This window comes from Nesoenas mayeri, assembly GCF_963082525.1.
Source record: "Nesoenas mayeri genome assembly, chromosome: 14".
In the NCBI taxonomy this organism is placed as follows: domain Eukaryota; kingdom Metazoa; phylum Chordata; class Aves; order Columbiformes; family Columbidae; genus Nesoenas; species Nesoenas mayeri.
The window spans coordinates 14679805-14705536 of record NC_137556.1 but is presented as its reverse complement, the minus strand read 5'-3'; the positions used below and the strand labels follow the sequence as shown (position 1 = coordinate 14705536).

The 25732-nt window shown below is 40.4% G+C and overlaps 1 protein-coding gene across 6 annotated transcripts in view; it reads right to left on the bottom strand.

Annotated features, from left to right (window-relative positions):
• TENM2 (teneurin transmembrane protein 2) overlaps nucleotides 1-25732 on the bottom strand; it is a gene marked incomplete at both ends in the record, with an annotated part of 489425 nt that overhangs the window by 154124 nt on the left and 309569 nt on the right. For all 6 annotated transcript variants that reach the window (XM_080353522.1, XM_080353523.1, XM_080353524.1 and 3 more), the window contains 2 exons: nucleotides 2281-2519; nucleotides 13416-13650. In XM_080353522.1, coding sequence (XP_080209648.1) covers nucleotides 2281-2519; nucleotides 13416-13650 — 474 coding nt within the window. The remainder of the gene's footprint in view (nucleotides 1-2280; nucleotides 2520-13415; nucleotides 13651-25732) is intronic.

Sequence of the window (25732 nt, the reverse complement as noted above, 5' to 3'; positions counted from 1 at the left end):
GCATTGCCTTTCCATTTAGTCCCACAATAGTCTTGATTAGCGTTGATATGATCATCTTCATACAGCCTTGATATACTGACACACCTAAATACCAGAACCATTTGCTGCAAAACTTGATGGCGTTTTCCATAACTATTACTTTGTTCCTTTTGTTTGTTTTTAATAAGGACATGATTTAGCACCTTACGTACCAAGCACCTTAAGTCACACTATTGGAGGACAGCAAGTCCTAGGAATTTGAAGGGTGGATCAGTTTATAGCTGATTGTCTTACACATGCTCTTTGTTATGTGGAATGAATCATATAAGCTTTTGCTGAAAGGGAATTAAATTAATGAATGGCCCAACTAAGCACATCCCTTTTACCATTCTGTTGTTTTTTGTGCACTTAAGGCAGTGAAACTTCTTTTTTGTTTTCTTTTCCCTCTTTTCCATCACCTTAAATTATGATCACAGTAGATCCATCAAATTTATTCACAGGATTAATTGCAGCTATTTTCTGGTTTTGACAGCTACTCTTAAATGTACTTATTCTTTAGTGTGTATGGCATGAAGGTTGTCAGGTAACTTCTCATTATTTAACCCTCGAGCCAACACTCTCTTCCTACAACCTGCTGTCTTCCGTTCACTAGTTAACTCTACTGCACTCATCATTCTTTAGTCAGGAAAGAACTCCAAAACTTCTGTGAAAACAGATCACTTATGTCATTACTTGAAATGACAGATCATTCATCAATTATTAAGAATCAATGCATCACCTTAGATTCTTTCTTGTCTTAGTATATGAAAGCATATAAAGGAACAACCATGTTGCAAAGCTTTGCTTTAGATTACAGTAACCTAAATACCAAGGAAAAATACATTTCATAATCTATCACTTCAAAGTGATGCATATGATTAAAATATTCAGCTTGCAGTATATCATTTCCCATGTGCATAATCACTCAAACAGAGAGCTGTTGTGTGATAAGTGTCAAGTTCAATAAATCACGTGCTTTCCAATCTTTTTTATTTACATATCCGACTAAGGCTGTTATTTTTCTGATGTTTTCTAAAGAAGAACTATAGAAAGATGGTTATCTCCGTAGCATTGAGTGTGCTGGGATGTAGGTCTGGCCTAACGAGACAGCAGCAATAAAGTAGCCAGTCAGCTCTCTCACTACTGTATATATCAATTGCATATAGAAGCTCGTTATAATGAAAAATGGGGTTTCCTTTGAAAACAGTGTCTATATTGTTGAGTCAGGCTATATGAGATCAAAATAAAAAGACCATTCTCTTAAAATGGAGAGAATAGGGAGGAAATTCAGTACGTCTTCATAGGGCTTTTGAGCACTACGTATGAGAATAGTTTCAGAGATGAACTAAAAACCACATAGAATAGGTCTGGAAAGTTATTAATAGAAAATATCAACAAGCTACCATAATTTTGCCATTGACTCAGAGAAGCTAGAGAGTTTATGCAGCATGTGATTGTCACTATCGTATTGCTGAACGTTCTGTAAAAGGTAAAAAATACACAGCTAGTTTGTGTAGACACCTAAAAACCCCTCCAAAACAGCATACAATGAGGGGGATACCTGGTGGAGGGGAAATTGGAAATTAATTAAGAAAGACAAAATAACAGCAGTATGCTAAAAAACCCTCAAAAGACCACAGAAAGAATTAGAAGATGGTGCAGTCGTTATTAATCATGGGAAATATGCACAATGTGTAGAGTTTCCTTTCTATATTTTTGCTTACTAAATATTAAAGATGTATGAAATACAAAAGATAAAAGCACACAAAGTTGAGCTATTCAAACTATTTGGATCTAACACCACTAGGAATTTAGGCACACAGACGGATACAGACTGACACTAATCAAAATGATTTTGTGCTTTTTATCTAAAGGCAACATGTGATAGTAATATTTGAATACAAATGCCAGTAGCTTTTGTTATTTATATGGATCCACCACCTACCACAATTTTTACCAAATATTTTTAAAACATGTCCTAATACATAAAAAAAAAAAATAAAATCATTATATCACCCTCTGTTTGGACCATCTATGAGAGATACACATCTGACACTAAAAGGTAACTGCACACTGAGAATCCTGCTCTTATGACAGTGAACAGGACTTGAACCTTTTCCTCCTTAATTAATATAAGGAATAATAATTTAATTTGCTCACTAAGAACACAGGTTTCTGAAAAAGATTGACCATCCTTTTTTTCTGCGGAATATCCGTTTGCTGACATAGCCATGTGATTTGACAGAGAAAACACAGCCTTACCTATGAAATATGCCAGCAGGATGGCAAGCAGGACTGCAGCAGCAATTGCAGATAAAGCAGCACATTTCCAGCTACAATACTTGGAGGGTTTTTTCAGCTTGAACGCATTCCTGGAGAATGTATTTCTAGGTAACAGTCTGGGAGGTGGAGTATAAACTGTTCCTGAGGTCAACGGGTAACCAGGGGAAGAACTACTGAACAGCGGAGTAGTTCCAGAAGATGTCTTAAACAAGAAATGCCTGAAAAACATAAAACGGAACAGAGTTGAAAATGGCAAGTCCTGTAGTTAAGAAAGAATATCTCCTATTCCACTCCAGATGCCATAATGTGTTCAATGCAACACAAAAGGAAAAGGATTTTGTATGAAGAAACGAGGAGATGAAAACTCTGTCTTTTTGCTATCAGAGCTTAACAACTGTCACTAAAACAGTGTCAGGGTATCTGCTTAACCCTTTCTGTAATTAGACTCAATTAGACCAGATCCCAGCTAAAACACCAGCAGAGCCAGTGAAGTCTCTCGAGTATCGGTTGCGATATCCTGTAATTTTGTCCAACCAAAGTTGTCCTTCTTTCTTCCTTCTCAGTGAGGCTCACTGAAGATTAGAATTGCTTCTTTTCTGCACATCATACATGTTGTATGAGAAAAAACAGTAAAAGCAGGTGCTAAAAGAGTTTCCCCCTCAACATTACGCAAGCCCTTTAATTTCAAAGCTGCACCTCGCGGTTACAAGAAAGCAAGAAATAATGCAAGTCTGATTTCATGAACACTTTATTTCAAATGTTTCTTTACTTTGCAACAATTCAATTAAAATAACTGTTGGGAAAACGATGTTATCAGGCTGGTTGTGTTATGCTAGATCTATTGACACTTCTGTTCCTTTTGTCTGGTTAAAACCTGATTAACACTTGTTAGAAGCAGCAGTTTCAGTCTGTTCCGCTTGCTCTCTGGTGTGGGGAACACAACTCCACACCCATGACAGGAACCAGGGACTGAAGTGACTCGAGCATGAGAAGGATGGAAGGACAGAAGGAAGACAGACAGTTCTTACAGTTCCTTCCTTTTTCCTGCCCAAAAGCAGAGAATCAAACTGAAATCCTTGGCACTGTCTTTATCTGAAATGTCAAGGTTTTTAAACCCAGGAATTTTATGTCCTCTTTAGCTGAGAAGGCAGCTACAGTGCCAACAGAAATTTTAATATAAAGCATTGTTAAAGTAAACTCAGACATATAATGAAACTCTGCTCCCACTAAAATTGAATTAATGAATATCTAGATATGTTTTAATAGAACATGTCAATCATATAGAGTTTCATGTGAGGAGAAAAAGTAGAAGAAAAAAAATAGTTCCACTGTCATCCACTTTGAGATGCATAAAGTATATAAAGAAAACCAAAATGCTTATGCAGGCAAACATAATCTCCAGTGTATTGTTAAAACTGATCGGAACTTGGTAGAAGCAAAAGAGGCCAACTGAAATGGATATGTGGAACGGTGTCATTCTCAAAGCAAAAAAGAAAACACATCATTGGACTAACCCTGAATTTTGTCATACCTGCAAGTCCCACTCATGTATTTTGAAAGCTGAAAGTTTTCTGTTTCCATGAGGATTTCTGATAAAGAGGCAACCACTAGAACATAGCACACCATCTTAAAGTACAGAAATTCTGCCTTCCAAAGTTTTAAAAAGACATTTAACTAAAAATATGTTAAATATCCAGCAAGTAATTTTTTAAAATTGGCACTCCATTCAGAAGTTGGAGGCTGGATTAACAGAAATACCTGAAGTTACAGTAAAGCACAGCAGAAGGACTGAGAACATAACGGAAAAAATACTGGGGCCCCCAGAGTTTTAAGTCTAAATTCAGCTACTAATGGAAATAAATTGACTTGTCTCAACTCTATCCCTAAACCCAATGATCTATAGCTATATTTTTATGTGGGATTTGACATGCTCTGGTACAACCAATTGTCTGTGGGCCCAAGCTGCACAGAGAGAACACGAGCATTTATCAACATTAATTACAGTCTCACAGCAGTAAAACTGGGAGGTATTGTACAATGACTGCTTATGAAAAGAAATGATCTTATTTGTACCCATCCACCTAATTTCAAATACATTCCATATTAAAACTAAAAGCCCTGTATATTCTCTGTCTTATCTGTTCACTTATTAAGAAAAACACATTTTCTACATCACAATTAGCAGTAGTAATTTGATTCAGATTGGAACTAAATTTCTCTTTTGAAACACGGGAGTAAATTTGCTAAGTCTTAGCCCAGTCTCCCTAATTTCTGTGCATCCTGAAGACGTTCCTACCCTGGAAAACTACAAAACATGATTGTCAGTGTGCAGTAATTTAGGTGTCCATGAAAGCTATAGAAGGAGCTTGCATGCACCTCACAGAAAACCAGTTCCCCTGGGGCTCTCTGCTCTCTCTCCCAACCGCAGCTCAGGCTGAGAAATGCAGAAAAATGCTGAACCCCCTTTGCTGTCACCGGCCTGTGCTGCTGATGCGCTGGGTCACAGGCAGGGACCTCATCAGTGACACCAGGGAAAGGTGACATCTAGGGGAGTTAAGCTTGCAAAGGGACATTTGACCACAGTTCTGTGGACTAATGACAAATGGAAGAAGCTGTATTTTTGCTTTCTTCATTAATTCAGAGCTCTCGATAGCATTTATTTTCTCACAGGTCAAAAGGACCTCTGGTCTTCAGGGAACAGTGGGCTGACAGAGGCTGTATTAACCTCCATATTCTTTGAGAGAACAATCTTTTCCCCCCCCTTTCCATTCTGGACAGATTGTCATGGCAGCACACTGCAACAATCAGTTGAAGAAAAAAACACGGTTTTTTTCCAATGAAAAACTGTAATAGAAAGAAAGAATAAGATACTTTCTAACATAAATTGCTTCTCTCCCTCCTCAAGCTATCCTTAAGCTTTTTTCTGTATGAAAAAAGAAATAGAGAGCTGTAATGCTTAAACTGTCTTGTCTTCACATTTTTATAAGTTTTTAATAGTAATTAATAAATAGAAGAGATACCTACCAGGAGAATACTATCACCTCAATTTAGTGGTTCTAGGACTTAAAAATATCTTAAAGCTATGGTAAACTCACATCTGTTTATAATTTTATTGGACATTTATTCTCAGAAGAAACAAACCACAGTGAAATATTGAATGTAAGACACTGGCTTTCATTGGGGAAACAAAAATATCTTTTGTGGCCATGTCCTTCAAAAAAAGAAGCCATGAATCATTTTATGTCAGTGGAAGCCTGAAAGTGGTTGCCAAATTCAAACGGTGAAGTTTTCCGGCAGTTTTCTGCCCAAACCAAGATTGGAGAAAACTGCAAGCTGTTCTTATGCCTTTTATGAACTGTGAGCCTTAGAGTGGTTCAAGCTTTGGTTACCTGTGTGTCTCTCAATCTTTCCACAAATGAGATTTAATTGTATGTTGTTGCTCTCGGGTTCTTGCAGAGAACCTGAGGATTGTCAGCCAGGTTTACACCACTGAGGGCTCTCTGATGTGGTAAAACCACACAGAAGTTTCTACTCTTTTTAGTGTCTAGAACACAGAGACTTAGGTATTCCCCAAATGCACTAAAGTTAGCAATAAAGGTTTAAAACATTATCTGTGTTTAAATTGTACAGTTAGAAGAAATTGTCTCAATCACATCAAATCTAAAATCACTAAGATAGATTTTTCAGGGGAAACCTGTTTAAAATACACCCATAAATGAACTGGCCATTTTACCCCAGTGTGGCACCTCTGGGCACCCTCACACCCAATACCTGTTACAAACACAGGGCAGCCCCGACACCGCACTATTTCAGTGTTGTTCAGCCTGCTGCAGATACTCAATTTGTAACTAACCGTGCATGGTGCAGGAAGCAAGAACACCCTGTGAGGCACAGAAACAGTAATTCAGAATGAACACACCAATACCAAGGGGACGCTTCTATCCCCTGCCACGTAACTGAACCTTGCAGCAGCCACCCGGCTTCCAGCGCGGCTCCAATACCAGCTTCCCAGCTCTCGAAAGGGTCACCATTCCCTTAAAGGCTGGTTCTTCACTTCCCCAGGCAAAGTCTGCTACAAAACGCAGAGCGTAAAGCAGAGTGTCGGGGATGTTGCCTATGTCCCAGACTGGCTTGTCACTGCCATCGCCACACTCCTAACAAAGACACAGTTGGACACACAAAGCGCAGTAATTGAAAGCTGCCTCACAGGAAGGTGGGATGCTGTACCAAAAGGCAGGTGCCAGCCTTTAGGCACCCTCATCTGTCACAATTTTAAGCAAAAACAAGCGGGCAATGTTCACAAAGCCGCAACTGAAAAGAGAGTAGGTAAAAAAAGCAGAACATTTGTATGGTAGCATAGCTGTAGCACCAGCTCTGTAGCAGACACCTTTTTACAGGACAACCCGCATTTGATCTGGAAGATGTTAATTGAGATACTGTTGGACAAGCTTTTAGAACCCTCGCTCTCTCTCGCCCCTGCTGAAAGCCGCTCCTGGGGCTCTCGCTGCCCGTGTTCCAGGCCTGGCTCTGGCACATCCCAACCACACAAACTGCGCTCGGGCTCCTCAGAAACTGCTGAGACATGACAAACGCTGTGAGAGAGTCTGTGGAACGGCAAGGTGAAAAATACGGAGAGAGGAAGGATTGCTGAGGTGGCCGTCATTAGTAGCTCGAGAATCTGAGAGGGAGAACATAAACATGGAAAGGCACAGAATCTGAAAGGAGCAAATGCATGAGGGCTGGCAGGGATGGCTGGTGGTGATGGAGGGGGTGGCACACAGTAGTTCAGCCACCCCAGGGAGCTCCAGGGGACACCCCTCACCTGCCTGACTGGTGCCCGTGTGCCCAAAACAGGTCCTGCGTGTTCTGCAAAGGTGGGGAGCAGCCCCTCAGCTTGAATCCCAGCGAGCTGCTGTGGGAGTGAGCCAGGAAATAGTTGTTTTACCCTTTCAATTTATGCCTATCCTTCTCACGCTACCGTTTATTCTATAGGAATGCAGCGATAAAACTGCTGGTTAATGTCTAGTAAAGCATAACAGAAATAGCTACCGATATAAACACAAGAAAACAGTTACTCCGCATAGGCACTTACATTAAATGGGAGCAGGAGCAATAATGGAGATACAGGAAGATTTAGGCAGCTCTGAATCACCTCAAACTATAGGACCTTTCCCTTTTTAGTGGAAAAACTTGTGTCTTTTCTGCTGCAAAGTTCTGAGTAGCATAGTGCAAAGTGATGAAATCCAATAATTCCTACTACATTTGTTATTCCAGTAATGATGATAATGACAACAGCATTCTGCATTTCAGTAAGTCCATTCATTTTTAGCTTTCTACACCCATTAATGAACATAATTTCAAAACACTTATGTTTTAAAAGTAATACAGGTAAGCTCTTCACTATCTCTTAATTCAACTACTCACTTAACAAGAAAAAAGATACTCGCAACAGTGCTATTTCAAGTCTATAAATAGTAGAGTATAAATAATAGAATAATAAACTGAAATCTCTAAAATAATTTTGTTATCAGTCTACATGCAAATGTAAAAAATAGAAACCTAAATCAAATCATTTGAGAAGAGGATTTTACATAAAAAGTAATACCCTAAACAAACCTGCCTCACTCACTCATGCTGCCTGTTCACTCTGCACAATCCAAAACTTTAAAATGCCCCAACCAACAAGATCACGAAAACATGCAATAATCTGCAATCTGTAAAAGCTTCTTTGAACCTATGTGTATTTGAGTATGAGTACATCTAGAGTGATTTTCTGAACCATCATTACATATTCTGCTTTTGCAGTGTTTTCCTTCAGCCTTTTTCCTTTCCTATCAGAGCTTAATGAAAACAATACTATGGTAGCATGCTAAAAATTACCTTTCTACAATGCTTTTGGAATTCCTCCAAGAACATAGCCCAAATGTGCATGAAGTCCTTGGGGATGCTTTTGACTGTGCTTTACTCGATTCTGTAAGATGCTTTTGATTTTTAGATAGGTCCAGAATCTATCCATGTAGATCCCATTTATTTGGACAGTCCACAAAACCTTCCTGCAACCTTCCCATGCAGGAACAAGGAAATGAAGGAGTCGGCTCCTGAGCCCTCAAACTCAGAGGACTAAACCATGTGCCTGTAGCCTTACAGTTTAAGCAAGTGCTAAGAGAAAGCTGCACTGGAGTGAGATATTTCATTGTTCCACGTAGTTGTTCATTATGCTGAATATATCCTAGAAATTTGCATTAACAAAACGAAAAAAAAAATTGTTTCACTATTCTGTTCCAGCACCATGTATAAAGATATCAAAATATTGAGACATTATTCCAAATAGGCAGACAATAGCGGAGAGCGGCTGTAACTTTGAACCTCTACACATTCAGAAACTTCACGTTTACATATTCAGTTCAGAAGTTCTGCAGCGGATCTGGACACCCTACTACCGTAGAGCATTTGAATTCAGTATTAACTACACTTCAGATATTTAATTTCTTTCTTTAGGAAAAAAAAAAACCAACCCAAAGGTGTCAGCACTAAATCCTACTATCCACATATTCTATTCCTAGATTTTTTGCCACGAGCACTCTAGTCTGTGCACAGCTCCTGTGTACTGCACTCGCTCCTTCACTGCCTGTGAAGCTGCAGCTATAAAAATGCTGAGCACGGATGTTTCTCTGCTATGACGCCCCATGATTTTGAGTTTGTGTGCTGCGTTGATGCAGACTGGGATACAGCTCACGTTGCTACTCCATCCATTCATCACCAATTTCTGTCCGAGCTCGCTCTCCTCCAGCTCTCCCAGAGTGATTGTGTTGGAATCGGACTGGGAAAGACAGAAATATAACTTAAACCCTAGGAGCAGGGAAATATTTTGAACAGCTACATAAGTTTTTTTAAAGCTAATGTTCAGGTTGCTCAGTCTTGAACATGAACTTTGCTTAAATGTCCCATATTTGGACCACTGCTCTTATATTACAAGCCTGCAGATTTTCAAAGGAAACAGATTTTGTGATCATCAGAAGAGTGACCATCATCCTTTCTCCCAAAATACAGGAAAAAAATTAGTATGTTGCATTCCTCATTGAAGCCTAGTAACAGATCCTTGGGAGCATACTCAAAGAAAATATAGACATGCATTCAAAATTATCTTTACAACTAAAAGATCTTGGCTGAAAATATTTCAAAGTATGAGACTGATTATGAGACTAAAGTAGAAGACTGATTTCTATTTGATTTTGTCTTTTTTTTTTTCTCTTGGATTAAGTATTATTAATTATAATGGTACCAACTAAATTAATATCAAGTACCAGAACAGAAATTAGTACATTAGGCAATCTCAGCCATCCATCCCTCCACGAAAGCTCTTCTGTTCTCCGCAGTTGCGGTTCATTCCTTTCTCGCGGGGTGCCTGCAGCCGGCCCCGTGGGAGGCTCCCGCACCAGAGAGGACTCTGTCGGTGTAGAGAGCGATGCCGACCGCCCTCGCGCAGCCGAGCTGCTCCCCTGCGCCCTCAGAGCATCTCCAGCTTTAAAGCAGAGCGCTGCCTCTCTAGCGGGCTGGAAGTAATGAGACACACACCGGGATGTTCAAAAGTAGTATTTCCATCATCCATCCTCTTTGAGAGCAATGATTAAAGCTGCAATAAAGGAACACCTCTTAACTGGAAAACGTAGAAACCAGCGCTTTGGAAAGGAGGAGGAGGAGATGGTTTGAAACAGACTGCAAGAGGACAATAAAAGTTAAAGAGCATTAAACAGCGGCTTTGAGCCTAAAGGTAAAGCAGCTAAGTACTGCACAAATGAACCATTAAAATAGCACCATAAAAATGCTACCGTGATGCATTACTGCATCCTTAAAGATATTTCAACCCTTCCATTACTGACCCTTATTCCAAAGAAAACAGAACAATTACACTGCCAGTCTGGGGCCTGTTGGAGCCATAAAGAAGCAGCTGACTAGGGATGATATAGTCCATATTTGTTTGCCTTGGACCAGAAACAAGCACACTAAAAATCAAACACAAATCAGTGGAAGTGTTCAAGGTCAGGCTGGCTGGGGCTTTGAGCAACCTGATCTAGGGAAGGTCTCCTCCAAGCCAAACCGTTCTAGGATTCTATAATTCTAATAAAGCATTATTAGCAGCTCCATATAACATTTTGGAATCTCATAACTCCACTAAAAGCAACAAGCTACTGCAATACAGCTGAGCATAATTATGTAAAAAATACAGAATCACAAAGGGTACATGGAGACTTGGGGTATAGGTGCCCAAAGAGGGCACAGCAAAAAGTGCAAGCAATAAAAGCTTACTTCACATCACAAGGAAAATAAAACAAATGTGGTTAACCCCCATCAATATTGAAACAAGAGGTGGAGGAAGAATATATTTGGAAAAAATGATGTCTCCAAGCAGTCTGTATTTAGCCCAAACTTTTTAAGACAGCAAAAGAAAGATGGAAAGGCAAAAAAAAAAAGATTCTTACCAGAAAAAACAAACAAACAAAACACCACACATACACACATTGTATTATTCAATTATTTCAGCGCTCAGTACTGGTAGATAAAGAGACGTCCGGAATCTAAATTGTGATTTGAGTCTTGTAGTGCTGACATAACGCAATCCCTCCAGACAGCTCCGGTACCGCTTTTTGTTTCATGCTCAGTGATGTGACCACTTGCACGTTATTTCCATTTGAGAGGAGCCTCTACTGAAGGCAACTGATACATGAAAACTAAAAGTTGTGAAACTCTTTCCTAACAAAGCAGGTGGATCAGTGCTGGCTTTGCCTCCTGAGCACCTCACTACTGAGATTAATAAATTGACAAGAAAAAACTAAAGAGTAGTGCACTGTGAACAAGTAGCATAGGAGGGATCAATGTTTCCCAACGAGGCACAGCTATAAAGCAAAGGCTGAACTAAAAAGTTACCAAAAACGTGTCCTCCTTTTTTTTAGCTACTGGTATGAATTTAGATGAAATGCGAGTTTTAAAATGAAAGAAATACAGGCTAATTCTGAAAGTCTCCAATGATTCTGCAGGCATCCATTACAGCAAAATTCGCTGCAAACCGGGAAAAAAAAGATCTTCTGAGTTAATATTCTGGTGATGAAACTTGTCATCAAGTCCTGTCAGGTGTGTAATTTCAGAAAAGAAGAAAAATCGATCCTGTAGCAGCTCTGGAATAGTCTTAGAACACAGCAGTCCTGTCAGGATGTTTTCTAATATCTTAATGCTTGCCTACGACAAACCTCTCTACGGAAAAGCTCCAATTAACTGCCTGGTGTCTTGCAACCTCCAAAAATAACTGTATTCACAAGGTAACCTTTTTGTCATCAACATGAATATATATATATATTCCCAGAGGGTTTATGATAAAAAGAAGGAGACACGAACCAAAGTTAGTAACGGAATGGATAGTTTCCAGTGATGAGGAATAGGCACAAAATCAGATAATAAAAACAGCCAGGAAAGTGCCCAGTCCTGTTTCTCAGGGATGCCAATATTATGACAAATAATCTTTCTGTGCATATCCCAAGGAACTGTGTTTGGTAAATTGAGACAAACTTAAGCCATCAGAAATGACATCTTGAAGGTACTGCTGTGCCCAAGAACAATTTCATATGAAAACAGAGAGACGAGGAACAGTAGGGGGTCACTCTACACTGGAATTAAAAGTTATGACATGGGCAATGAAGCACACAGCAACAATCAGCATGGGCTGACCAACACTTTTATCTTACAGTACTTTAGTAATAAATACCAAATCCAGGATGCCAAATTATAAATAGTAACAGATGTTCTCACAGAAGCAGCAGTTAAGAGCAGGGCTTCATTTTTGTTTTTCTTTTTGTCAAAGTTGGCTTCAAATGTTCAGTAAGTGAGAATCCCTTTCCTTTTTTTGTTATGGACACCTCGGGCTTCAGATAACATGCACTTGCCCCCCCCGACCTTCTCCTGGCACCCGTGCTGCGCTTTAGCTAAGCCCAGACAGGGCACAGACTCCCCGCTCTGTTCAGCCTCTTTTTTTCCCTGCGGTGCTACAACCATGGATTAACTGCAGGGTAACAACAGCCCAGGTGTTGAAAGCTTCAATGCAGCTACACCAGCTCCTCCCCGAGCTCCAAGCCAAAAGACAGTCCTTAATTGACCTGGCTGAGACTGCGCGGTGGTGTAACTACACCGTACCTAGCTGCTCTGGGTGTAATCCAGCAAAGTGGCATTAAATTCCCAGAAGGCTGTAATTCAAATGTAATATCTCCGAAGCTGCGGCAACTAAGCAGCTGAAACTAGGGCAGGAGGCGGTGGCACGAGCTCCTCTATCCTTACGCTGTGTTTACAGCTCTCTGGGCAGCAAGAACACCCTCCTATTCCAATCACTTTTGTCAGCACCACAATGGCTAATTTTAAATTCTGGAAGATGAGCTCTGCCAGCTCCGCTATTTAAAGCACAAGTTAAATATGTTTGACATTCCATACCCCAAATGACAACAAACCAGAATATTTAGAACAGCAGCATGTCAGGCATTTATTTATTTATTTATCTGGCAGGCCTGAGTGCTGCACCTTTTCATTTATATGCAACCGTCTGCCCCACGGGCATCAAGCTGTTAACACGTACAGAAGAGATTAAAATGAGCTTGCATGCTAGATGAAATATAAATTAGAATTATAGTACTGTTGGTCTTGAATCTGGGATTTTTTTTTTTTTTCTCTGTGTCACAAAATGCATAATTTCAAATGACTGTTATTTCGGGAAAGGCAAAATGTATAATTTTTCAGCAACACAGATAATATGAATGATAAGTTGTCTCTGAGCCTATGAGTAAAATATGTTGTACTAATACCATGAGTTGTGTATACAAGGACAGTCCAAATGGATAAAAGGCTTTAAGATGTGACATATGAACAAAGATGTTCACCTATCTCCCAATGCAAAGCACATCAGAAGCTTGTAGGCATTCTAATGTCAGTAACTCTCAGCGCTGTGTCAGCCAAAACCACCACCGACACACAGTGACCTAAACCCCATCTCCTAACGAGCCAAAGAGTTGTCTCATTTCTCATTCAGAGACAGGGGCAGTGGCATCATCCCCAGGGTGTCCCTCCCCAGCACCCACCTGGTCTCCAGCGGGACGTTGCTGTTGAGCACCCAGCTGTCCTGCAGCTGCACAGACTCGGGGGTGGTGGCCAGGTCGTTGGGTGCTGGAGCGGGCGCGTGGATCTGGTTGCGGCGATTGGTGAGCGAGTTCCTGTTGAGGGAGTTGGCCGAGGAATGATGATGGGAGAGGGAATGGTTGTGAGGAGGAGGGAGCGGTGGTCTCAGCGTTGACTGGCTGTGATGATTTGAAGGGCCTAAAACAGAAAAGAACAGTAAATCACAAATGTGCGCTTTTGATATTATTCTCCTCGGCATTTTTAAGGGACCACTTTCTGGAAAAAAGCCAAATCCCGCAAACAGGAAACTAAGCCTGGTGCCTTTTGGACCTGTAGGCATTAGAACACGGTTAAGTCACATCAGTGATTATTATATCTAACAGTGTTTCGAGGTTGCACAGTTGGGATGTTCATGAAGACTAAATTTAGATTTAAAATTACTTCTTTATAGATTGCCCCTGGAGAAAGACTCCTCTGTGGTGGGGCCAGGAGAGCCGTCCAGCTTGACCATTCTGTACATCCACCCAGAGGAACCTTTTTCTCCCTCTTTCTATCAGGGACTCCGAAGAAATTAATCTTAATGGATTAAAAATAGCTTTTGAGAATATGGTCTTTAGGCTTCTATAAAACTTAATCAGAGATCTAAATCTGCTTTCTCTCACTGTTATTTTACCAGTCAGCATCAAACAAACAGTATTTATGCCAGTGAAAGTAGATTAAATTCCAAATATTAAAAGAGAGTAACAGCGCAATTATGATAGCTTGCGTGTTCTTCCATGTGATCGAGATTTGACCTGTACTTTTCTTCTTAGCAATGCCATGAGCACACACCAAGACTTGACAATTATGCTACTCTTTCAGTCCCTTTCATTGAAAAAAGTCAGATGATGTTTTTTAGAGATAAAGAATAAATGCTTTTCTCATTCTTTGAATATGGACATGTTTGCATTGATAATGAAAATATTTTTTTCTAATCAATAAGGCAAGTGGATTAAAATAAAAAGCACATTAGAAGAAAATATAATAAGCAGGTGTCATTCTAGCATAGCCACTTTACTAAACAGAAATGCAGAATAGTAAATAAGTTTAAGTGCAATTCCACATGTTGAAGTACTCCTAATAAAAATAGTGAAAGAGATTAGAGAAAACAAACACTGTGTGTTATGAACTGCATGCTTTAGTCATTATATCAAGTTGTAGTTTTCTAGTGAACAATAATCAGAAAAAATAATACTAATGAAATTATAATTATAATGATGTACATTTGTTTTTATAAACTGAATCACATTCTGTACTTAATGAATCAAACAATAAAACATCACAATGGGAAGCCATTTGCAGCTACACTGATCTATTTTTATATGAAACAATGAAGTGTAGAAACACTGCTGAACTCATCAATTAACTGTAAGTTAATCAATGCCAATAATTAACAGAAAAAACAAACCTGGCCCCAAAAAACAACCATCCATCCAAAGGGGGTTAATCCCAACTGAGAATCAGGCCACACAGCCAGGAACTGAAATCGGTGCATCATTTCAGGCATCTGAATGCTGAAGTTCTATCCAAACACCTTTCCCAGTTCAGGGGGAGGTTTTAGGCTCTTCTGTTAAGCCATCCAAGGGAGAAGAAGTCACCACCTCTTTCCTTTGTACAAGGGAAACCACAGGATATGGCGGGTCCAGCCCCAGCCACCTGAGCCGCAGCGGTGACCATGCCCGGCTGGTCCCAGCGGCTCTCAGAGGGAGATCACTGATCTTCTGACCCATTGTGCGGGCCTGGGGAAGCACGGCCTGATGAACAACAGGTAGACAAGTTTCCTGGGACTTGCACAAGGCAAGTTGAAATTGTCCTGTGCCAAGAAACTTCAATAAGGGAATAATAATAAATTCTGTATCTTTCACATGCAGTTTTAAACCTGCACAGAAGTTTCTTTGTCTTGTTTGAATGTCTGTTGCCTGAATGCCCACCCTATGGAAGTGTCAATCACTTTAAATACGAAGACAACTTTCATTCACAAACACATCCTAAATTTTAGGACCATCATATGTGCTGCTCACCTCCCTGTTCTTGCCTCAAGTATGTCCTACACAAACGTGAACGAGACTGTTTAGCCCAGAAAACTTTGTGTTTAAAACTCCCATTTGAGTCTCCTAAAACATCAGCGTCTAATCTACACAACGTCCTGTGCTGCTCCCCAACCGTGTATGGAGCAAGACACAGCGGGAAGAAAATGTGTTTGGACAATATCCATGCGCATAGAAGCTTAAGTGGAATTACCCTCCTAGTCTGTGTGCTGGCTTTAAACAAAGCCTGGATTTCCATAAGTGGATATTTATGAATGATAAAACACAAAAGTGTGCCCTTGTGTTAAAAATCACTTGAGAAGATTCATGTGCTTCATATTTTTTCAACTTATGTTTGACGCAGCTTTTCCCTTTGGAGGATAAATATGGAACAGTCATACCCATATAAACAAAAAAGTTTTGCTTGGAGAGACACAGCAGTGCCAGCTGTATAAAGACTGAATCTTGCAACCACAAAATCAGAGAGGCTGTTCTGAAAAGTGAGCCAACTGCACATCAATAAGAATGAACAGAATTTCTGTAAGATTAAGGAAGCAAGAACTGAATTCAAGTTACCATGAATTACTTTAATCTGCCTCAAGTCTCAGTTCACACACAGTAAATAAAACGTACCACGCAAAATAAGCTGCGCAGAAGTAACTGAACATGCACTGCAGCTGCAAAACCTCAAAAAACTGCTGTAAGATGAATCTAGCAGCTAATATAGAATAATAAAACAAATACTGATAGCACCATTATATATATATAATTTAGTTTATATTAAAACATATAAAAGCTTACATACATAAAAAGTACTAACTAGGAAGCATACATACACACTCATATATATATATATACACACACACATATATGAGAGATATAAAAGTTTAATATGCTGCTTCTTCAAAAATCTGTTTAAATGAATCAAAAGCAGAGGCTGAACACCATTGAACTTGCCAGGGATATAAAATTGGATTCACATCTGAACATCTGAGCACTTCTTTATGAGCATCTTTGCCTAAATTAAAACTTCAACAGGAGTACCTGCAAATCTGCTGAGCCCAGAAGTTCGTAAAAATAAATCACTTGTCCTGTAATAAAAGATCAGCAGCCTAAAGGACTGGCACAACGTACCTTACAATACGACATGCTCTGCGGCCTCTTGCCGACTGCTTTATTATTTGGAAGCTTAAACACAATAAGTGTCTTGATGGAGTACATCTGGCTTTTTATATCAGGAATGAGATATTATTCTTGATATAGCAGTTGTCAACACTGGTTTGGGGAAAAATGTTGAGGTGATCATGCCTTTTCTCAATTATTAAATGAATTGGGGGGGTTCATCAGAGTACACTATACAAACTCAAACATTTAGGATTTAAAGAGAATTCTCATGAAACCACAGTGACAATCAGGGAACTTGAAATTTGAAATACTGATGACCTCCATGTTTTGGCTTTTTAATTTTTTTTTTTTTTCAATTTCCAATTTAAATTCACAAATAGACAAACATACCTAATTCTAATGAATTTGCGCACACACTGATTGTGCTGAGCACTTCTGAAAAATCAGGGCCTGATGACCATATAATCAACAGGCAATTCTTCAAGAGATCTTACTGCCGTCAAGAATATCAGCAATGCTCACTTCAAATGTGCAAATGAGAAGCTGAGTGAGGACAAACTGTCTTCTATTTAAGTGATGCAAGAATACAAAGTCTGAGCTACATATCTTTGAAGTAATCATAAGCTATCCAATTGACTTATTTGGGTTTAATCAGAACCAAAATGCTAAACAAGAAAAAAAAAATGCTCTGTTCATTCTTTTATCCAGTAAAACAACTGAACAAACCAGACTGACACAGTGGTAAAATTCAGCTAACGAAAGATGGAAAATAGTATTTGCCTCTTTAAAAATGAACAAAAAAACCCACCAGAAAACCAATGTAATTCCATCCCTAAGCTGTTCCCTGCTTTTGCAGAGGAAGGGAAGGACTTGGGACCGGCTCTGGATGTCACCACCTGACAGGTAGAGCAGCAATGGCCCCTGAGCGCACGCTTCCCAACGCCGCTGCTCAGCTGTTCCTGCGATTCAAATGTTTCCTGCTACACCAAGTGAAACTTCACATCTGCTTTAACATGGTCAAATTGTTTTTCAAGTTTTTCCAAGGCTTTGGTACACTTAACACACGCACTAAATCCACGCAGAGCAACGATCTGAGGAGAACAAGTTAATCCCCCGCCGCAGAGATTAAATTCAAAGCAGAATCGGCAGCATCCCTAATCTAAGCACAGCAATCACTTCCCTGCATCCCAGTTCTTTGTCAATACTACCTCAAAAAAGTAACGTAGATTGCATCTTAGTTGTGCTGAATTAGCCTCTGTGCCATGATTAAATGCTAAAGAAACATACAAACACCTCCTCATCAATCCTTTTCATAAAAGGACTAAAAGAAGAGAAATCAAACACATTTTTCTGAAATGAACAATGATGCAGCTATTTCCTTATACATCTACACAACACATATTGAACACAAAAAGATAACAAAGCTGGTGCGTTGAAAGAAAAAATGAATAAAGTAAACCCTTGGAAAATCCTTTGCAGGCCACATTAGAAACCCAGTCTTCGGTGTTCCTAGTTCTTTTTTCAAATAACTCTAACCACACCGTCATCTCAAGGAAACCACATCATCTGGTATCACAATGAGTGAAAGGTTTTTCGCAGAACCACAGGGCCACCTTCCAAGCTAAATTCGTCTTCAAAGGCAGATCCCATTACTCAAGAGTCGGGAAGAAAAGAAAGCAACAAAACACCCAGGAATATAATACGAGATCTCCAGGAGCTGCCGTCTCCATGGCCAGTGTCACAGGGGACTTCAGCCTTCAGCTGAGTTTGGTGGGGTGGGACCAGGGTTCCTTCCCAAGCAATACAGACCCTGGTTTAAGCTATGTCTGCTTTCAGTTCTTCTCTTTGTTTGCTTTAATTCTCTATATTATTTTGTGCAAGGCCATAGTTAAATGGAATCCAAATGTTCTGGAAATGTTTTCAACATATGCTGTAAAGAAGCAAGTTATCTCGCTCATAACCATGGATATCATTAACTCTCTCTCTTGTTGTTGTAAACCCCAAACATTTGCCAGGTGTTCCATCTTTTGTCCGCATGTTTTTACAGTGTTTGAGGCAAGAATAGGTTGAATGACTGGCTGTCATCCCAGACTGTACATTTCAAACTGAGAATTCAGTAAACGTGTGGTATAAAATTGTAAGTCACTTATCAGTCTCTGCCAGTGCACTGCAGTCATCTCCTCAGCACAATATTAGAATACAAAATTAAACGTTGCTGTGGCAAAACAGAAACAACAAAAAAACAAACAAAAATCCTCCATTGCTTACCCACAATAGCCAGATAATCACAGAGAAAGGGACAGGTGGTTTAATGGATAAAGCCTAGGACTTTGTCACAGTTTTGATATCCTACTCCGGCTGAGCCAACCCTTGAGCGACTGCGGCCGAATCACTTGTTATCTACAAGCGTCTTTATCCCCGTCCTTTGCAGGAGTGCTGCCGGCAGATCCCCTCACTGCTGACACGGCAATCGGACACGACCGCACACGAGTCGGCCCGACACGGTGTGTGCAGCTCCCGGGGCCATCGCGGGGAGGCAGAAGCTGCAGCTCCCGCAGCGACTCTGCCAGACTGGAGTCGTTGCTGTGCACAGAGCAACTGCTGCTCCGTCACGCTGCCAAAACCAGAGGTGCCGACATGCTCCCTGCAGATGTCCTAGCGCATCAGTCTGCTTGCAGCAGGAATAGGAGCCAAAGAAATGGCAGCTTTGGTCTTTGTGCCTGATGAGTAGGCTGCTTGTGATAAAGTGCTGTGCATAGTGAAGGCAAAGAGACAGGAACCCTCAGCAGGAGTCCAGTCTGAGGGATTCATTTTATAACCAATTTTCTCAAGTGAGGGTCACCTACAAAAAGGTTAAAAACCACTGCCCTACAAAACAGTATTATCTGAGGTACCATGTACTAATTATATTTGCTGAAATACATCACTTAAATATTCATTATCACACTGCATGAGGCGCACTAGCTGCATAAAGCAATGGCTATGCAATGGCAAAATACATCACTTCAATAATAATGTTTATGTGGACACAGTGTCTTGTGATACTTTTCTATATGTGGGTATATATATAAAGATAGGCATACTATTTCCATTTTTACATATCATAAAAATGAGTCACAGAGGTCAAAGAAAAGAGTCTTCTTTCCAATTAAAAAACAATCCATGCATTTCACATCTTTTCCAATCAGCTTTTTCATTTAGTTTTCCAATGATGAAATAGGTATAAACATATTTCAGGGAGACTAAGTGTGTATTTATCTTCTTTAGCTTACATATATAACTTGTCTGAAGGAGGCACTAATGTAAGAAGAGCTAAAAAGAAAAGCATATATATATTTCTAAGCAATAAAGCTCTTCATTTCCATCATAATTACCCTGGACCATTTTAGTGTGGAATGCCAAGTGTAGCTTTACATACCTGTTTCTGCAGAATAGGAAGAGTTGAACCCTATCTAGAGACCTACTGTTCTGCTTTTGGCTGGGATTGACTTAATTTTCTCCTTAGTAGCTGTCACAGTGCTGTGGTTTGGATTTAGTAGGAGAAGATTGTCGATAATACGCTGATGTTTTGATTGTTGCTAAGCAATGTTTATACCTAGTCAAGGCCTTTTCAGTCATGCAGAAGCAGCTGCGAGGGGGCAGAGCTGGGACAGCTGACCCAAAGTGGCCAAAGGGACATTCCAGACCACAGGGCACCACACTCAGTAGGGAAACCAGGTACAGGCTGGCCAGAGGACTACAACTCAGGAACCGGCGGGGTGTCGGTGACACGCAGTGAGCAGTCGCACTGGGCATCACTTGTCTTATACATGCTATTATTATTTTCCCTTTCTGCCCTATTAAACTGTCTTTCTCTTAACCCACAAGGTTTACCTTTTTTTTCCAATTCTACCCCCCAACCCAATGCAGGGGGGAGTGAACACATGGCTGTGTGTGGTGTTGAGCTGCCTGCTTAACTAAACCACAACACTTACACAAACCTTCTCCAAACCTTACACAAACCGTCTCCAAACCTTACACAGTCTGACACACTGAGAATCACACCAAAAAGAAAGCGAAGACATACATTTTTCTAAGCAACATACAGAAACTTCTGAACAGAAATATTTAGGCCAGCATTGTCAGCCTGGTGACATTTTCCAGATAGGAGTACAGCTTGAAAACTGCTGTTTCCCTGGATGGTCCAAGGGGGAGCCTGAAAATTTTCATAGTGACATAAGGATAATTGTACTGCAATTTCCAGTTCATTGCGAGTCTGGAGTCAGGTGCAATAGAAAGTCATCCCTAGAGCTATTACAGCTGTACTTTGCATTTTACATAACCCCGTCAGCTAGCACACAAAGCTGTTTTCCAAGGGTGCAAAAGGAATGCTATCACAGGTGTTTTAATGCAACACATTATCTGGATTATTTCAGAAACATCACAGAAGGTATTACACACTGTCCAAGATGTTTAAAACTTAACCTCTTAAAAAAGTTATACACAAAAGCGTCTCTCAAAATAAACTGCTGACAGTAACTGTATCAGAGAGAAGATCTAATAGGAGATGGAGATCTCAGCAATGCCTAGGTGAACGTTTTAATAAATCAGCCTTCCAGGTACTGCAGATCCTTTCAGAATGAAAGGTCTAATCAGCAGAGTAACGATTTTGAACCTTTCTGTTGTTCTAAGAGTCTGTAATGTCATGTCTCACAACTGAGAAGTTTGGCAGCTGAAGTATTAATGAAACTAAATATATTGAACATGGCTTTCAGCTTCAAGTAATTTCTCTGCTTCTCAGGCAGTATTATCAGCACTTCCCAGCAGCACTGACTTTTGTCAGCCCCTGAATTTTTTCCTTATTCCATTTTATACTACTGCCTTAGGACGATTCACCATAATGCATACTGCACACTAATCTAGAATTTTTTCAGTTTAACAGCAGTATCAACAAAAACACACTAGTTTTCCTCTTTTAAAAGAAAACAAAAAAGTTCTATCTTACTACAATGCTCTTCCATGGGTTTTCAGGGTTTGAACATTTTTTTCAGAAATATTTACAATATTACCCTTGAAAATAATGATTAAATAGTTTTACCTTTAGACTGAACCACCTGATAATCAAATGGTGGAAATAAACACCAATGTATAAGAATCGTTAACACGCAGACTTACTGACATATACCAGTAAATACAAGGTTCCTGGAGGTATTTCCTGGGACAATCCAATTTCACAGCTCCTGGGAAGCCAGTTATTTACTGCCTGGACCATCTGTCTCCCAACATGTAGAACAGGTAAAAATAATTTGTGTAGACTATACGGAAAAAGTAAGAGGAGCGCTGCATAATGCTGTAGTAAAAAAAAAGCAAACACAATGCAATGCATATATTGCATTGCATCAGACTTTTCAATAAGTAATTTCTGTTTTTAAAAGAAGGTAAGAAATAAATAAGTACAACAGAGAAAGAAGCAGTTGTCTGCCTTCAGGCTACTGCAAGCTGCAACACTACATGACTGGCATTTCTTCCCTAAGCAGTGGAATTTGGTTTGAATTTGTCGGTTGGTATCAGGCAAAAAAGAAAGTCCCAAACCATTCAAATAAGTCCTGTCAAAGCTGCCTGACTTTTGCGGTTGCAGTTGGCCTTCCCTCAGCGCAGGCATCAGGAAAACAACTGCCTGACACCAGCGGGATGAGGCACCCGCTGAGTTTACACTGCCCAGCAATCCTCTCAATAGCACCCATCAAATACTGGACTACTGCTGCGCTCACCATGCATTAATTTACCCAAGATAGAAAAATACTCTCTAGCAATGGAAAAATGAGGCACTCCACTGAAACCTTTGACTAGCTGGAGAAGACCATGAGTTGTCTTATCAAAATAGCAGCACCAGCATCTTGCAGAAACGTAACCCTCATCAAGACATTAAACCTCAGTGCAAGCCTATTATCTGAGCTTGAAGAGGCTCTCAGAGTAAGGCTGGGGCTTTTCTTTCCTCTCTTCTCTCTCTTTTGTGTATATATATATACACACACATCTATACATACCTGCCTAATCATGGCCAGAGAAAAAGAAAACACTGTCACGCTGTCACCACTCATCCCCTAGGACTGTGCTCCTCACTTATCTGACATCCTCTGCCCAGTTCACCCAGCCTACTTCTGATACCATAATTACAATGCAACTATAAGCTCTGGGCTGCCACTTTAGATATGCACTGTTCTTACTTCTCCAGCATGGAGAAGACAATCGCATTTACAGCCTGAAGAGACTGTGTAATCGCACTGGCAGACACCAAACACTGAAGTGGCCCCACATTACCAGAGTAAACAGAATGCAGGGCAGTGTAAGGTCTCTCAGCAATTCTACTTGCTCTCTGTGTCAAGGGGAGCGTGACCAGCACAGCCCTACCCATCCTCCGTACAGGACACGCTTCTGAAAATGCAGCTTCACCACAGGCACTCAGCTTGACATCACCTTTACCCGTCCTTCTTTGTCTCAAGGCCATGATTTTATTTTTCTGAGAAATGAGCAATGCAAAGAAACTCACGTAAAGAGCCATAGAAATATGGTATTAATTAAGCAACAAGGGAACTGTGGCAGGATGCAAACCCCCCTCTCTCCCCCTCCCTCCTTCAGTATGGAAGGAGTGGGCACATCTCCCTCTCTCTGCTGTTTGAGGCCAACAGCTTCTTTTGTTTGGCCCCAGAGCCCCTGGCCAGGGCCGTTAGGAGAAGGGAGTGCCGAGGCGCCAGGAGGCGCTGGGCACCTGCGGCCAGTGTGGGGGATGTTTGGAGGCTTCAGGGGCACCCACAGCCAGTGTGGGGGTGCAGAGAAGCTTCTGGAATGCCCACAGTCATATCTGATCAGCCAATAAAAACGGGACTCTCGTCGAGACTGCGTCCATTGTCATGGGTCTCTGGAAGGACGAGCAAGATGCTGCCGCCGAGAGCCCCCTCGGGATGGAGACTGCGCTTCCCTTGCTGCCACGGCTGTGAGTAAAAGTGCTCGCAGGATTGCGAGTGTATTTATACTTTCCATGCACATCTGCACATGTAACTTTCCGTGCTCAATACGAGCACGTGTAAAATTAATCCTCGCGTATCGCAGGTGTATTTTCCTCCCGTGCTTCCACATAAGCACATGTAACTTTCCGTGCACATTTGCACGCGTACTTTTCATGCTTAATACAAGCACGTGTACTTTCCGTGCACATTTGCACGTGTATCTTCCCGTGCTCAATACGAGCACGTGTATACATTATTTCCTTGCACAAATGTGAGTGTATTTTACTTCCCGTGCTTCCACATAGGCACGTGTAATATTCTGTGCACATTTGCATGTGTATTATAAATTTAACCTCGCAGGATCGCAAGTGTATTATAAATTTACCCTCGCAAAATCACAAGTATATTATAAATTTACCCTCGCAGAATCGCGAGTGTACACTTTCCGTACTCACTACGAGGATGTGTATCTCTTTTAAAATAATCCCGCACTGTGTTCAGGCAAGTGTGTACTTCTGTGGGACTCAGGGACGGCTCTGCCATTGTTTTGGGAGAAGCCATGTGCATGCACTCTCTGGACCGCCTGTTGTATTAGTTGCTGCCCCTTAATAATTTTCCTCAACTGATATCGGAACCTGTATTTAAGTCACTTTTGGAGTGCTAAAACCCTGTTTCTCACCGGTTTAATAAAAGTTGTTTTGGACCCTGTTGTCCCTTAAACTAACCTCGGGGTGCCTCCGTGACAGGAATGGATTCCATTTTCTATTTAAAGTAAAAAAAGTAGCTATGATAATTGAATTATAGTGTTTGTTCTTTCAGAATGTCTGAGATCACCACAGTACTAAGTGGAGTTTAGTACCATGAAAAGAAAGAGAGAAAACAGTTCTCAGACGTAATGCTGTATTCACAGAAATGATAGTGGCAATATTAAAGAAGGATTTAAAAAATAGGAAAAGAGGATAACCTCAATATTTTATCAAACTAAAGTCATAAGAGACTATAGAGCAGTTAAATAACGAGATTGCAATTTGGCTAAATAAAACCACTGGATAAACATCTGCCACCTTGCAAAAATTGCTAATAGCTTTTTCTGATGATGAGAAGTAATCAAAAACTATGTTTGAGATCTCTGCTTTAAAACGCATGGATTGCTGAACCTTGGACAGAAAAGATTCATGGCAGTTAAAGCCACAATCTGACAGATGAATTACAGAAAACCCACAGACCAAGGGGCAAAACGTTTTGACACTGAAGTTGACTTGTGAAATCATGACAGAGAAGTAAAGGAGATAAGGAGAACTCTGAAGTAAGTCAAAGAATTCTGCTTCTCTAAGACATAGGGGGACAAGGAAGGAGTCAAAAGAAGGGAAGAAGACACTAAATAAATATGCCTTATGTGCTCTTAAGGTAGCATGGTAGTAGACTTTAACATAGAAAGGAAGCTTTTGAGTATTATGCGTGTTGTATGTATAGGTTTTACGCAGATTAGCGAGTAACTCGGCACAATACAAACAGATCAGTAGATGAGAGAAGAAAGTCCTAGACTCCCTCTTCTACACTATCTGCTTTTTGTATAGTGTAGGGTGGTAAATCTGAACTGGATTTAGTTTGATGCATCTGGATCAAGAGTCCCCACCATTCATGTGCTTTGATGTCTCAAGGACCAGTCATTGCTGCCACCTCTCACGTCCCTACTAGAAGAGGGAGTGCATTGGCATTAATTCAGCAAGATACTAATAATAGAGTAGATAGCAAGCTGAAATTCTGTATTTGAAAAATCCAACACGATTAGTTTGGTTTGATATCAAAACTATGATACAGAATGACAGCACATGATCTTCCTATTTCTAAGTTAACATGTGAGAAAAGTCTGTATTAAGTCTTCCTAGCTATCTATAGAGATATGTTCAACATGCCAAGGCGGTTCTGCAAGGACCTTTTATCAAGCGCATTTCCAAGGAACATTCAGAAACAGAGAAGTCAAGCTTAAGAAATTCCAAGGTCAAGAGGATATTTTTTTTCCCCTAAACATCTCGAGTATTTTAAGTGAAAATTATTTTCACTATATTATTACCAGCAAAGTACAGCTATCTACCAATCTAG